We start from the raw sequence: 14,924 nt of genomic DNA on the forward strand, positions 1-14,924 counted from the left end.
ACATATTCAACTAGGCCTATAAATCGTCCGATCTTATCGGTGGCTAGTGAATTAATTAATACATTTAAAATCCAATAATCGATAAGCTGAACCGTTAAGAGTAAATAACCGCTCGATAAGCAGCCCTAGGCTGGGCTGGTTTTTCCTTCTTCTTTTTTGGAGGTTGACCTTAGAAAGAGAGGATTTTGTATTTTGGGGTTGTGGAAAACAGTTATCAGATCCTCGGATAAGCTAACGTTGTTGTTTATAAAGATACTGTTAATTTAACCTATATGTTTTTTTACCAATCATAATCATATTCACAATTAATGTTTATCGAGAAATTTACCTATATACCTAACACATGACCTGATCGGATACATATTTTTATATTATCAGTACATAGAAGTTAAAACTCTTCCTAAGTTAATTCAACGATAGCGTTAGGTACATTGCAGCATCGTTCACTAGTTTACTGTAGAAACAGTCTGTACAACGGACTAACATCATATGCATGAATCAAGGCAAATAAAATAGGAGCACTAGGAACATAACGCTGTAACATTTAGACACAATTCAGTTACCAGAAGCAACAGGAGAAGCATGTTTTAACACATTAGAGCTAACCGCATTTCCTTCTTCAATATTATTCTTCCACCCTTTGCTCCGTTCCAACTCCTTTGCGGTGTCATAAGAAGCATGTAGCCCAAAAAAGAAGTAATACACCAAAAGAAACCCGGTCCAGCCAGCAAATCTTATGAACGAATCTTTGTCTATTGAGCCTAGTAGGAAAATGTTAATGGCAATGGAGGCTGATGGCAACCAAGGCACAAGAGGCACACCCCATAGCTTTGGATTACGAGCTTGAGGAACAAATATGCTAATTCCCGCAGTTGCCATAAACCAAACAGGCAGAGTAATGCAGTATGCTATCCATCCATTCTCACTAAGTCCCCAATAAGCAGCCGTGGCAATTGAGGACCCGAGGATGAGCAATAGGCACACAATTAGCTTGTTGCGGTCTGCATTTGTTGTCACGCCGCTCGCATAGTAACGACGAACGAGGAGAGCGAGCGCCACGAGCATGAAAATGAAAAGTGTTGAGATCGAGAGAAGATTGGAGAGAATTTCGAGCTTCGTGAAGAAGGCAACGATCGCGGTACCACTCATCATGACGGCCGTGGCATTGACGGGCGTTCCTGTTTTTGCATCAACATAGGAAAACCACGGAGGCATCATGTGAGTCCGTGCAATGTGAGTGAGATAACGAGCCTGACCAACCGCGCCTACCAGCAAAACAGATGTCATTCCTTTCAACGCACCTGTAGTCAATGGCAAAGTCAGGAATTTTGCTAAGAGTATTCTACGTTTAATACTGTACATGTAATAAAATTAATATTTGAACGCAGCTGTAACTCTTCCCCTACCTGCAGCAACAATATATTGCGCCCAACTCCATCCCACAGCTTTGAACGCGATAGAAAACGGAGCCTTAGGATCAATGTTCTGATAAGGCTGCATAAGACAGAGTGTTATAGCCAATAAACAGTATATAGTTGTGGTAATCACCATAGAACCAACTAGGCCAATAGGGATATCTCGAGCCGGATCCTTAGTTTCCTCAGCCATAGTTGAAACAGCATCAAAACCAACATAAGCAAAGAACAAAACCGCAGAAGCCTTGAAAATACCACGCACGCCAAATGGCGTAAAGGGGGTGTAATTCTTGGTGTCAGACTTGATTAGGCCACAAACAATGATGAAAATGATCACGACGATGTGAATGATGGAGGCAACGTAGTTGAGACGAGAAGAGCCCTTTGTGCTGCGAATTGCAATGATGCAGATGATGAAGCAAACTCCAACTGCGATTGGATCAAGTTGGTTGTAACCCTTGGCTAAACCGTTTGCAGTGATGAGGAATTTGTCAGCCCTGAAATTTAATAGAGTTGCAAAATAAGAGGTCCAAGAACGAGCTACTGCAGCTCCACCAATCACGTATTCAAGGAGAATGTTGCCTGCAGCAATGAAGGCCACGAAGTCACCAAGCTCCACCCTCAAGTAGGCAAATGAACCACCTATATAAAATGAAAATTCCAGAACTTTAGTAAATATTCCTTAACAAAACATCCACATCAATATTGTTAAAGCCATAATTAAGTAAATAAAAGTGCGTTTTCACTAAATGTTTAGGCATTTAGATGAGATAGTTACACTAATTCAAAAGTGCGTAAAGTTGCTGCCACGTGACCAGGAGGTCACGGGTTCGAGATGTGTAAACAGCCTCTTGCAGAAATGCAGGGCAAGACTGCGTACAATAGACCCTTGTGGTTCGTCCCTTCTCCGGACCCCGCGCATAGCGGGAGTTTAGTGCACCGAGCTGCCTTTTTAGTTACACAATTCAAAAAATACTAATTTGCGTTAGTGATTAGACTTATTGCAAATTCAAGTGTCAAAGTATAAGCACTACTTATCACGGATATTCGATGGAGATTATCTGTCATGGGTCATTTCGTCTAGACGCAGATTATTAATCTGCGTGTTATCGCCTAATATTGTAATTAAAAAAATAGGGATACCGTGATTGTTCATGTAGTTATACAATTCTTAATCTGAGATTTTCAGTTAAAGAAACATTGCTTTAATTTCTTTTAGTTTAATCAGATTACAGATAGCCTATGCACAGAGAAGAGGGGATTGTAATAATACATCAAGACCCCTATATAAAAAAAGTTATTCACTATAAAAGCCAGGTTTTCCTCATAACCGATTTTTTAAGTTATATTTTACTTCTCTATAACAGCATTGTACGTATAATAGCAACAACCATATTTATAATTGAACGCTCTTTATAAAATTACCTTTCTATAACAGCCGTATAGAAGCTTTAAGATTACTAATAATAATTCTAAAACTATGCACAATCTTTTCCATTAAATAAAATTTCTATTGCATAAGATATAAGATTTGAAGATTTGCACATGATATCTTTTTCATTAGATAAATTTCAAAAAAAAATTAGATAGAAAATTTAACCGTTAAGCTCTTAGATTGTCTTTAAGGAAAAATTATTGGATACTGTTTTGCTGAAAATTTGGACACAAACCTTCGCCAATTCAAGCATTATAGAGAATGAAATCTACAAAACAAGTTATAATTACAAAGTTATTCTATCAATCTTGAAAAAATTTATTTTTCTAGGTAATTTTAAAACGTCTACCTTAGAATTTAAATCTTTATACGTTTAGTTATAAATTTATTAATACTGTATTAGCTTTCTTCAATATTTGACTTGTAAAATATGCATAGCTTTTGAGACTTTAAATTTGAATAATTTTCTTATATTTTATACTCCATGTAACATTAAAAAAAGAAAAATAATTGCTTTTTGGATAATTTTTATTTATAACAATCACAAAATATTTAAATATCAAATGTTGTTATAGGTGTATAACAACCATTCGCTATAAAAACCAAAAAAAAATCGGAACAAACAAGATTGTTACAGAGAGGGTTGACTGTGATTATAAGTTGCTGTGAACGATTGTCATAGTGATAAAATGTTTAAGGGTTTTATACAAGAGATAATTAAATGTGAAACCAGATTTTGCTGATCGAAATTCAATAGAGAAACATTTTACAATTAGTTCAAAATAATTTGGATGGCGGAAGAATTATAACTAGTTAGGAGTTGAACTATATGCTTTGAAAAAAGAACATCAAAAAAGACAAAAGAATGGACGTGATAGTGGGAGGAATATAAATGTGTAAACGGGTAAAAGAACTATAACCCACATGGCCACATCCATATATAACTGTTTTTTTATGACTAGAAAAATTTCAGAGGGTCTATGTTGCAAGATTCGACACTTGTTGAATAATGGATTCTTTTTTAATTCTTTTTTCACTTAAATATCATATTTTTATTTATGAAAAATTTTGAACTCATGGTATACATTTAACTCCCACATGACAAATCAATGTGTTATATTAACATTATCCGAAGAGATCTACTCCAAAATTCTATCTCATGCTTCCCATAGTAATAAAAAAAAATGGTGACTTTTTTTATTCCCATTTGTGTCATCCACTACCCGCATACCAAACTACGTAAAATAGCACGGGCTAGTCAGTTTTCAGATCGATCGTTCAAAAATAGCCAATATTTGCAAAATCATTGAAAAATAGTCATTATTTTGCTGCAAAATGGAAAGTTTCAGCATAATATACTGGAGATCGGTGCACCTGTGTATGAACTTCCAGCATATTATGATGGAACTCCAACACGCAAAAAGTTCCAGTATAATATAATCGGTGCTCCAATCTCCGGTATATTATGCTGGATCGGTATATTATAATGGAACTCCGGTATAATATACTGGAGTATTTTTTCGGATTTTGAACAATTTTCGTTCATTTTTTTTTTTACATGAAAAGTAACTAAATTTCGATTATTTTTAAAATTGTGGCTATTTTTAAATGACCACTTATAAATCTGGCTATTTTTTAATTTCTCCCCTTTAGTAGTCCCCCCAAAATATAAAAAGAATCAAGGAGAAAGATCCTAAAAGTCAAATAATGCAGCCGGAAATTATAATTCAAAGCCATTCGTCAATTTTTGACACTAATAATTATAAGACGTAAGTTGACCCCAAAAAAATGAAAGAAATGAAAGCTGACGTAGTTACGTTGGAGGGTTGTGTTTCCATTTTCCAACCTGGAATTTTGACTCTTCAACGCCGTACCATTGGTAACACTGCCATAAGCCAAGTGAGAGATCCAAATTCCTAGTTTGTAACCTTTGGGTTCACTACATTTTCAGTATTATATTGGAGATTCCCCCATAATTAAGTGTATTATGGAGTATTTTAAAAGTCCTTTAGTGGGTGTTGAAAAGAAAAAAAAATATAATATCTAAATGTAAAATCATCACAGATTTGAAAACAGTAAAAGGACACCTTATTAATCCATGCATTACTAATTCATGTATTATTAATACATTTTATTCAGCACTATTCTTATACACCCTATAAACGACCCCTAAAAGTAACAGGTGCTCAAGCAACCATTACCACAGCGTAGATCTGCCATTGGTAGAAAGAGATACTATAGGACCATGACTTTACACCAAAGTAGTAATATGCACAGTTGTATTCATTAATTAATTGAAATGGTTTTGTCATTCTTGAGAAAAATTGGAGAGGACTTCATTGATGAATTTGCAATAAACAGAAAATGTATGACGCTTCAGAATTTTCAGCCTAAATACAAATGACAACTATAAGTATCGTAAAAGATTTTATAACCAAACATAGCTACATGACAACATACACCTTATTTAAAGCCTTAGATACAAACAATACAATAATTAATACCAGCAACATGGTGGCAGGCACTTGGCAGTGACCGTGGGATTATTTAAGAGATGTAGACTTTTAATTTATTAAATATTACTTCTACTTTTTAGGATCCAGTTTTTTTAACTCGAAGTAAAATGTTCCATAAACTTCGGACATTATTTAAACACATAGTGCAAATCACTGGGCAATCAAGGCAAATGCATGTACGCTAGCTGTTGATTAGTATTTTCATTTTTAGAACGGTAAAAGATTCGTAGTCTTAACTTTTTTTCTTTTTTATAATTCCGTACCTGTCAAACGAAGAAGAAGAAGAAGAAACAAAGAAATACAGACACAAAAATGGAAGAAAAATAAATCATGTTATAGACGTATAATAATCCGCTTTCAAACAGTTGTCACTATCATTTTAAGTCCCCGTTAGTCCAACGGAGTACTTTTGCCTAATATTTTTTAATTTCCTTTCAACATATATAATAGTAATATAGGAAAACGTAAATTCATAAACTATTTCTATATTAAATTTTAAAAAGTAACTATATTTCGATTTATTTTTTACCTGCGTCTACTTTTCCATTGAGAAATGATTTTAAGAAAAGAGCTTAATCTATGTACACTTACACTATCAATGCACTATAAACAGTGGCGGAACTAGAAGCCTGAATGTTGGTTCGCCGAACTTATTGTATTTGTGTTAAAAAAATTATTAACTATGTTTAAATATTAAATTTAAAATTAGTAGAACTTAAAATTATTGTTCTAAAATTCAGAACTCATAAAATTAAAATTTTGTCTACGCCCGCGGATTATAAGTTAAATGATCTGTAGGAAATTAAAAGGAACATAAGATGGACAGAATAGTGTACTGATGATTACCTGCAACCGGAATTTCAACGGCAAATTCAGTGTAGCAGAAGACGGAGAGCAAGGCGGAGACACCGGAAACGGCATATGACAGAACTACAGCAGGGCCAGCGTCTTGGCTCGCTTCAAGCCCCGTCAGTACGAAGATTCCTGCACCAATCACGGCTCCCATCCCGAACCATATCAGGTCCCACCAATTCAGTGTCTTCTTCATTTCGTGCTGACTTCGTGACTTGGATTCTAGCTCCGCCTCATCTCCCGATCGTGTCAGTACCCGTTCTATTAACCTCGTCGGCGTTTCCCTCAGTGCGTTCGCGTAATTGCTCCAGCTCTTAAATGACTCCTCAGGTAGAAAATCATCTTTTGTGCAAAAACAATTTCTTCTCCTAATTCCTCCGCCTGATTCTGTAATTGCTTGATCACTTCCTGTCCCCATGCTTCACTTTCTGCTTATTCCGTATAGTAGTACATAAAAAGCTGATTATATTATAAGAGTGAATCGCAACATAGTAATAATATAGTAATTAAATGAAAAAAAAAATTCAATATGTGTCAGTTAGTATTAAACTTATGTTTGTTTTCTGAGAAAATTGAAAGGGAATAAAAAATAAAAAATAAAAAGATGTTGAATGAGTTGATTGTAGGGAGATCATCTGTTTCTCATTGATGGAGAAAACTTAAAATCTCTTTGAGTCAGGAGGAATTCAAGGAAACGCAACGTTGACTCCTGGTAATATTTTTAACTTCATAACTCATTAATTAAATAAAATAAAAGAAGAAAAATCTCAGATCCAAAAATATGAAATATAAAGATTAATGTGGAAAAAAAAAACAAATTTCTTTCACTGCTTGAAAATATTCAAAAAACATATAGGCCCGAATACTTGGAGAAAAGAAAATAGAAGAAAGAAAAAGAAGTTAAACCATAAACAGTACCTATTAGAAACGGATTTTGGTTAAAAGCTCCAAGAGAATTCACAGAGACACAGTAATATGCATGTACATAGACGAATAGTCGTGTATTATAGTCTATATATAAAGAGTTGCGTCGTGTGTGTGAACCAGATCTCCTTGATTTGTCGTCTCGCAAAAGATTCTGCTCCCCTTGCTATTTGACTGGGCACGAAATTTTAAAAAATGAAGACTTTCGGAATTTGTGATCCTAAATAAATTAAAAAGGGAGCTAGAGTATTCGTGTAGTTATAAAAGCTTCTCATTAAGGGTAGAATTGTAAGTTTAAGCTAAATTGTTTTCAAATTTAGAAAGGGATCATTTTTTTCGGAACGGATTAGAAAGAAAATAAGTCCACGTAAATTAAAACAGAATGAGTAATTAAAGAGCAACCAATAGTGTATGAATGATTTTCTTTTATGACTATATATAGTTGGGGGTGGGGGTGGGGGTGGGGGTAGGAGAGGATTATGATTTCTATGTTGTAAGATTGTTTTGTTCTTAATGTGATGGGACAAATTAAGATCTTGGACGAGTTTTGTTGCTTATTTAATCAATCAATAAGTTGTCAACTGGTGCTAATGTAAATATTGCAATTTGTATTGCAATAATGTAAAACATAAATCAATACGTAACTGATATATATAAAAAGAAAGGGAAAAAACAAAGACCATAGACATTATCCTAGAGTTAATTCCGGAATCCCTTGAGGTCAAATAAAAAAAGATCGACCCAATCAGTTGGAATTAAAACAGCATTGACTTCCAGGTTTGCGTCTTACATTCAGACGCAAGTTGCTAGTCTTTTCCTACTTATATTAAAAGATACTAGTACTAGAATTACCTTATCCAGTTCAGCTGTGTTGACTATTTAGTTTTTTTTTTTTTTTTTTTTTTTTTTGTTTCACTCCATGTTTGGTACCCATTGGAGCCCGACTATATATCCGGATTCGCGCCGTATAGGGCCCCATTCGGGAGGAAGCGATCTCTACCAAGGATCTTTTCATACCCAGGGCTCGAACTCGAGACCTCTGATTAAGGGATGAACAATCTCATCCACTGCACCACATCCTTTGGTGGTGACTATTTAGTTTTCCTTTCCTGAACTATAATATAAAAAATTTCAAGAGTCTTTCATTCAAAGAATTTGAATTATTTCAATTATTAAAAAATTGGGCGATACTATACATCTATATTTATCTATCTATCTATATTATTATAAAAGTGGGAACCCTTTAACTAAAAAATTAAATGACTAACATACCCTTCTAAATAATCTAATTACCCTATTTATAAAATAAAAATAAAAAAAAAAAAAGCCTGCCAGCGGCACCAACAAAGGTTCACACCCTTAATTTGGTTTCTAATCGGTGCTTCCTTTTCAGCAAAGAAGAGAAAAATTGTTGCTTAGATTTTCAAAATAGGAACAAAACCTTAATTACTGTTGCTTGCCTTTTTTCTCTGTATTTATTTTGGATGGGGTTGTCTTGAAAGCAAAACAGGGATTTACCTCATTATTTTTCTTATTCATTCTGGTATACTTTTGGTTAGATATTTTATCTACTGTTTTTCAGTTAAACTATTTATTTATTTTGAAAGGTAGAAATAATAAACATATTGTCCCGAGAAAACAAAAGAGGTGTATCTATAAAATGATGTCTATCCACATGATTGTACTGATATAAACAAAAACAAATTGTTGAATGCAACTTTTTATTTCATGCAGAAACTTTAAACTGGATTTGTATACATTTGCCATTTTCCTTAATTTCCTTTCACATCTTTTTTCATAAACAGCTCTTCGAGCATATCACATAAAAGAAAAAGGAGTAAATTTTATGGGTGGTCACTCAATTTTGTGTCCACTTGCGAGAAACTACTGAGTTTGTTGTTGTTGTTGTATGCAAAAAGTATTTTTCTTCTTTTTGTTACGTAAAAATTATTCAACTTTGTGTTCATTACCTAAAAGTCAATTTTCTTTCTTTTGTTACACAAAAATAGTTTACTTTGCTCTATTTATCACAAAAGTCACATTGACCAGATTTTATAATATTTTACTTTAAAAGTCTATTATGCTCTTGACATTATAAATTCTCTCATTTATGTAATACCTTATATATTATATACTATATAATATATTTTTATCTAAGTATTTTACTTAAAACTAAAATAACTTTAATTATTTATTTATTATTTTTATAATATATCTATACATTTAATTTTTTCATGGAACTCAATTTATTTAATCATATTTAAACATGAACATATTTTAAATATAAGAATGATAAAAAAATAGTTATTTTTTAATATTTATGTAAAATAATAACAAACAGATTTGTTTAATAAATGATAGTTTTTTTATAGTCAATAAAATTTAAAAACAGTTTCAAATATATTTGTATTTAAAATTAAAAATTTTAAAGATTTATCTGCTAATATTACTTATTTAAAAGTTTTAATATGGTGTGTCACTGTACTAAATGTACGTATTTTATTTTTTGGATTAATGAGTATGGCTTGACTGATAAATCAGTGAGCTTTGATTTTATGATTTTCATTAAAAATATATTATTAACTATGGTTAAGAGTATGAACTTGAGATTTGCTCACAGTAATGAGAAATTTAATAATGCTACTTATATATCTTTAAAACTAACGTTAAAAAAAATTAAATGTACGAATATATTATAAAAATAATATAAAAAATCAAGTTATTTTAATTATAAGTAAAATACCTGGGTAAAAGTATATTATATAGCATATATAGAAGGTATCACATAAATGAGATGATCTATAATGTCAATGGCATAATAGACTTATCAAATAAAAGTATTATAAAATCTGGCCAATGTGACTTTTGTGATAAATAGAGCAAAGTAAAATAATTTTTGTATAATAAAAGAAAAAAAAATTAACTTTTAGGTAATTAATACAAAGTTGAATGATTTTTACGTAACAAAAAAAGAAAAGAAAAGTGATTTTTGTGTAATGAACATAAAATTGAATAACCACCCATAAAATTTACTCGAAAAAGAAGTATACAAGAAAGTTCTACTCATGAATTTGGCGTAAGAAACCCCATTTACAACTTGTTTGGATGGTTGTTATCTATTGTATCATATCATATTGTTACTTTAAATACAATGTTTGTTTTGATTGTTACTTAAATTTTATTGTATTGTATCGTTAAAACCGTCATTACGTAACGATGAAATGTGCTACTTTATGTAACGACCGATTTGGTGTGGTCGCGACGTTTTCTTTTGTTTTTCTCTCAATCTCACCCTTCACTATTATTAAATAATTTTATTTTATCATTTACCCTACCTTTTTATATACCGTATCATAATTTTCTTTATAATATTACAAGTTTATTCATCATATTACTGGTGTGTGATACCATGAAACGACGCCAAAACGACACAATCCATCCAAACATTGTATTCGTCTAACGATACAGTACAATACGATATGATACGATACGATATATTATGAAACGATGTTTCCATCATCCAAACAAGCTGTTAGAGGATTATAATATGCTGGGTAGAAAATAGAGAAAGGGAGGAAGAAAAAGAAAACAAGAGAAATTACAAGGGATAAAGTATTGATGATGGAAAAGAGGTTTGGGAAGCTGTTGAAGAAATATGTGCTGCCGGAAATCGTCTATTTTCTACTCAACTCTCATCTCCTTCTTTGTAATACACAAATATGGAAAAAATAGTCAAAATTCGATACTTTTATGCTAAATACAAATATGTTGATAGAATTGTTACAAAGAAATCAAAATAAGAGTCGTAAATATAATAGTGTATACCTCAAGAAAAATTAGTATTAAAAAGTCAAATATAGAGAGAGGTTTTGAAATTATCCCTATGAAAATATTACCATTTTTTTAGAAGCCGACAACCAGGAGAAGATTAAGAATTTAAGCAACCATGAAAATGGGCTTCAAATAGGTAAGTATTTTTTAGAAGTTAGAACTACGAACTTATGTTTTCTGAATTTTTTGACATAATTACTATTTTCATCATCCTTTGCAGCACACCAAGAAATATTTTATTACTACTGACTTGATCTTTTGGTACACTTGACCACTACATATCTGATATCACTTAATAATGTTACTGTCATCATGTACACCATGTACTCTATATGTAAAGGGTATTGTTTCATGGCATTGATCAAGAAATCTTATGCATATTTATAAGTTCAAACATATATACTCAATTTTGGCCTCGATAAATAAGTCTTCACACGACAATTCACATTGATCATTATCAGAACTTAAAATTTTTTCTTTCATGTATAATATTTATTCTAATTATTATTTTTATAATATTGTGTATACTACATAACTCTAAATACATGTGCAACGCACGTACGACGAAACTAGTTATTAGAAAAGCCCCAAAAAATGAAACAAATAACTGAACGAAAAATTGTGTTTAGTTATTTACTTTATCTTTATTTAATTTTTCAGCACCGAGCACCTTTGGATGAAGTAATAATAAGATAAAACTAAATAACACCGATTTATAATAGGCGGAATACCTAAAAAACCTCCCTAAACTTGATATGAATTATTAGTTATATCCCTAAACTATTCGGAGTCTTAATTATCCCCTGAACTTGGCCTTTTGAGAGTCATTACCTCCCTGAATGCTGATATGGCAAGTGTGGGTGCACTCTCTTTTTAGCGCGTGGGAGTGAAGAAAAATTAAAAAATCAGCTTACAAGTAGGTTATTTTTTAGCTTTTAATTGCATGTGGTCATATATAATAATTCAGTTGTTACAAGTATGTATTTTTTCTTATTTCATCTTGACATATAATGTAGATTTTACTATAACTTTACTCTAACTTTTATTCTTTTTAATTTCTTCTATAGATATAATGTATATTTGTTCTCACTGCATATTTTCTTCTTTTGGGCCAAATTTGTAAAAATTTGGTTGGAACTCCAACATTTTAGCCAAATAGAAAACTTTTAGCAAAAATAATGGAGTACTAATTGTGTATTTTCAGTTATTTATTTTCTTTAGATATAATATCTATTTATTTTAATTTTATTTTCGAATCAAATCAGTAAAAACAATGACTACAACTCATTATTTTTTACCAAATAAAAAGGTATAGCCAAAATAATAAATTTGCAATTGTACACTCTTTTTATATCTTCTGTTGATGCAATGACTATTTATTTTAACTGTGTATTTTTATATTCCTGTAATATCTGTAAAAAAAATTAGAGCTCCATAATTTAGAGCTATAAAAAAATTATAGCCAAAATATTAAAAATCAAACTATATATTTTTATATCATTTTAGATGCCTTGACTAATCAATTCAACTGTATAAATCTTTATTTTCAAGTCAAATTCAAAAACAATAATTAAAACTTTATTATTTTTAGCCAAATAAAAAAATTAGCCTAAATAATGTAGTTCTTACTAAGTTTTATTATAAATATTATAAGAAAAAGATTACCTAAAAAAGTAACACACTTAAAAAGGTATAAAATATATTATTTTATTTTTCAAAAAAGCCACATGAACAGGAAAATTCATGTGGCAGACAAGTGCATGTCACTTTCCTAGGATGAGATCGTCCAAGGAGTAACAACTATCGAATAACCAAGTATAAAGGAGTAATTAATATCACGAGTAGTTTAAGGATGTAATCAATAATACGTGTCAAATTTAAGAGGATTTTAAGGTATTTTGCCATTTATAAAATGATCCAAAGAATCGAAAGAAGTGAAATCTTAAAGAATTAAATAATCATATTATAGAGAGCACAAGAAATATTACAGTCTAAGCTAATAAAACCACCTCCTAACTCTCTTCTCTAGATCAAGCCATTACTTTGAAATAAGGTATCTTGCCTTAGTTACAGGAAACAATTCAATCCACATAGTAAGGTAAAAAAAAAAAATGGATACAGAAATTACAGCTACTTTACCTTAACCTAAAACCAAGGGCCGATTGTATCTATACTCAATTTTGGCGTTACAATTGAACCTATGCCTATTTTGCAAAAAAAATTACAAGCTTACCCACTTTACGATTAACTTCAGACTTATCGGGTCTGAAGTTAAAAAAAATAGTCTGAAGTGAAAAAATAGCATTTCAGATGTACTTAAGGCCAAATAGGTCTGAAGTGCAACCAATGGTAATCATGCACTTAAAGTCAATAAGTCTGAAGTAAAAAATTATACTTCAGAATCTGGGCAATTTGCACTTAAGTTCAGATGCATTTAAGGACAAAAGATATGAAGTGCAACCACTATTTTCATGCACTTAAGGCCAAAAGGACGGAAGTGCAACCAACGCTTTCATGCACTTAAATCCAAATAGGCTTGAACTGCAAATTGCCCAGAAACAAAAATTTGTTCTTTGAATTTTAAAAATTCAATATACGAATTAATACCTAAATCTACTCCAAATAAGCTCAAATTTGAAACATAACCTCCAAATATCATCAAGAACAAACCTCAATCATCAATTTGTCAAAACAACAATAAATTTAACGAACCTATTTTGCAATTAAGAAAAAGAAAAAGAAGAAGAAGAAACCCTAAGCAATAGTAAAAAATAAAGCGCCACAACAACTCACCATTGTAAAACATTATAAACAACCTTAAAATATGTTTACAAACATCATATAAAATTATTGTTGCCCGAAGAAGTTGTTTAAACAGTGGATATAAGTTATAAAAAAAAAAGTGAGTACAAGTTAAATGGGGGCAACCAAATAGGGAGCCCCGTGCAATTTTTACAAAACATTGAGACCAAAGAGTCCTAAACCAAATCCCTTTGCTACCTTTGGGCCAATGATGCAAAACGATGGGGGGTTTTACATCTATACTCGGTTTTGGGATCACAGTTGAAGCTATACTCACTTTGAAAAAAAAATTACAAACTTACCCATTTTAGGATCAACTTTAAACTTATCGGGTCCGAAGTTAAAAAAAATAGTCTGAAGTGCAATGCACTTAAGGCAAATTAAGTCTAAAGGTACAAAAATTGCACTTAAGATGCACTTATGGCCCAATAGGTCTAAAGTGCAATAAATATTTTCATTCACTTAAGGTAAGAGAAGTACGAAGTGAAAAAAAATTGCACTTTAGATGCACTTAAGGCCAAATAGGACTGAAATGCAACCAATGGTTTCATGCACTTAAGGCCAAAAAGTCTGAAATGAAAAATTGCACTCCATATTCACTTAAGGCCAAATAGCTTTGAAATGCAACTAATGATTTCATGCACGCAAGGCCAAAAAGTTTGAAGTGAAAAATTGCACTTAAGATGCACTTTAAGGCAAATAGGTATGAAGTGCAGCCAATGGCTTCATGCACTTAAGGCCAAAAAGTCTGAAGTGAAAAAAAAATGCAATTCAAATGTACTTAAGGTCAAATAGGTCTGAAGTGCAACCAATAATTTTATATACTTAAGGCAAACAAGTTTCGAGTGAAAAAATTACACTTCAGATGCACTTAAGGCCAAATAGGTCTGAAGTACAACCAACGTTTTCGTGCACTTACGGCCAAACAGACATTAAGTACAAATTGCCCAGAAATAGAAATTTGTTCTTCGAATTTTAACAATCCAATACACGATTTAACACCTAAATCTACTCCAAATAAGCTCAAATTTGAAATATAACCTCCAAATATCATCAAGAACAAGCCTCAATTATCAATTTGTCAAAACAACAATAAATCTATCGAACCCATTTTGCAATTAAGAAAAAGAAGTAATCCTAAGCAATAGT

General features: G+C 31.7%; 1 protein-coding gene across 1 annotated transcript; it reads right to left on the minus strand.

Moving 5' to 3' along the window:
• Positions 1 to 382: 382 nt before the first annotated feature.
• Positions 383 to 7,271, minus strand: LOC107790978 (cationic amino acid transporter 1-like). The gene is made up of 4 exons (XM_016612959.2): positions 7,137 to 7,271; positions 6,213 to 6,646; positions 1,407 to 2,057; positions 383 to 1,301 (listed from the first exon to the last, which is right to left on the minus strand). Exons 2-4 carry the CDS (start codon positions 6,634 to 6,636, stop codon positions 556 to 558), a joined length of 1,821 nt encoding a protein of 606 aa, XP_016468445.1. The 5' UTR covers positions 6,637 to 6,646; positions 7,137 to 7,271; the 3' UTR covers positions 383 to 555.
• Between the last annotated feature and the right edge of the window lie 7,653 nt (positions 7,272 to 14,924).

The sequence above is a fragment of the Nicotiana tabacum genome, chromosome 3 (genome assembly GCF_000715075.1).
Source record: "Nicotiana tabacum cultivar K326 chromosome 3, ASM71507v2, whole genome shotgun sequence".
Classification (NCBI taxonomy): domain Eukaryota; kingdom Viridiplantae; phylum Streptophyta; class Magnoliopsida; order Solanales; family Solanaceae; genus Nicotiana; species Nicotiana tabacum.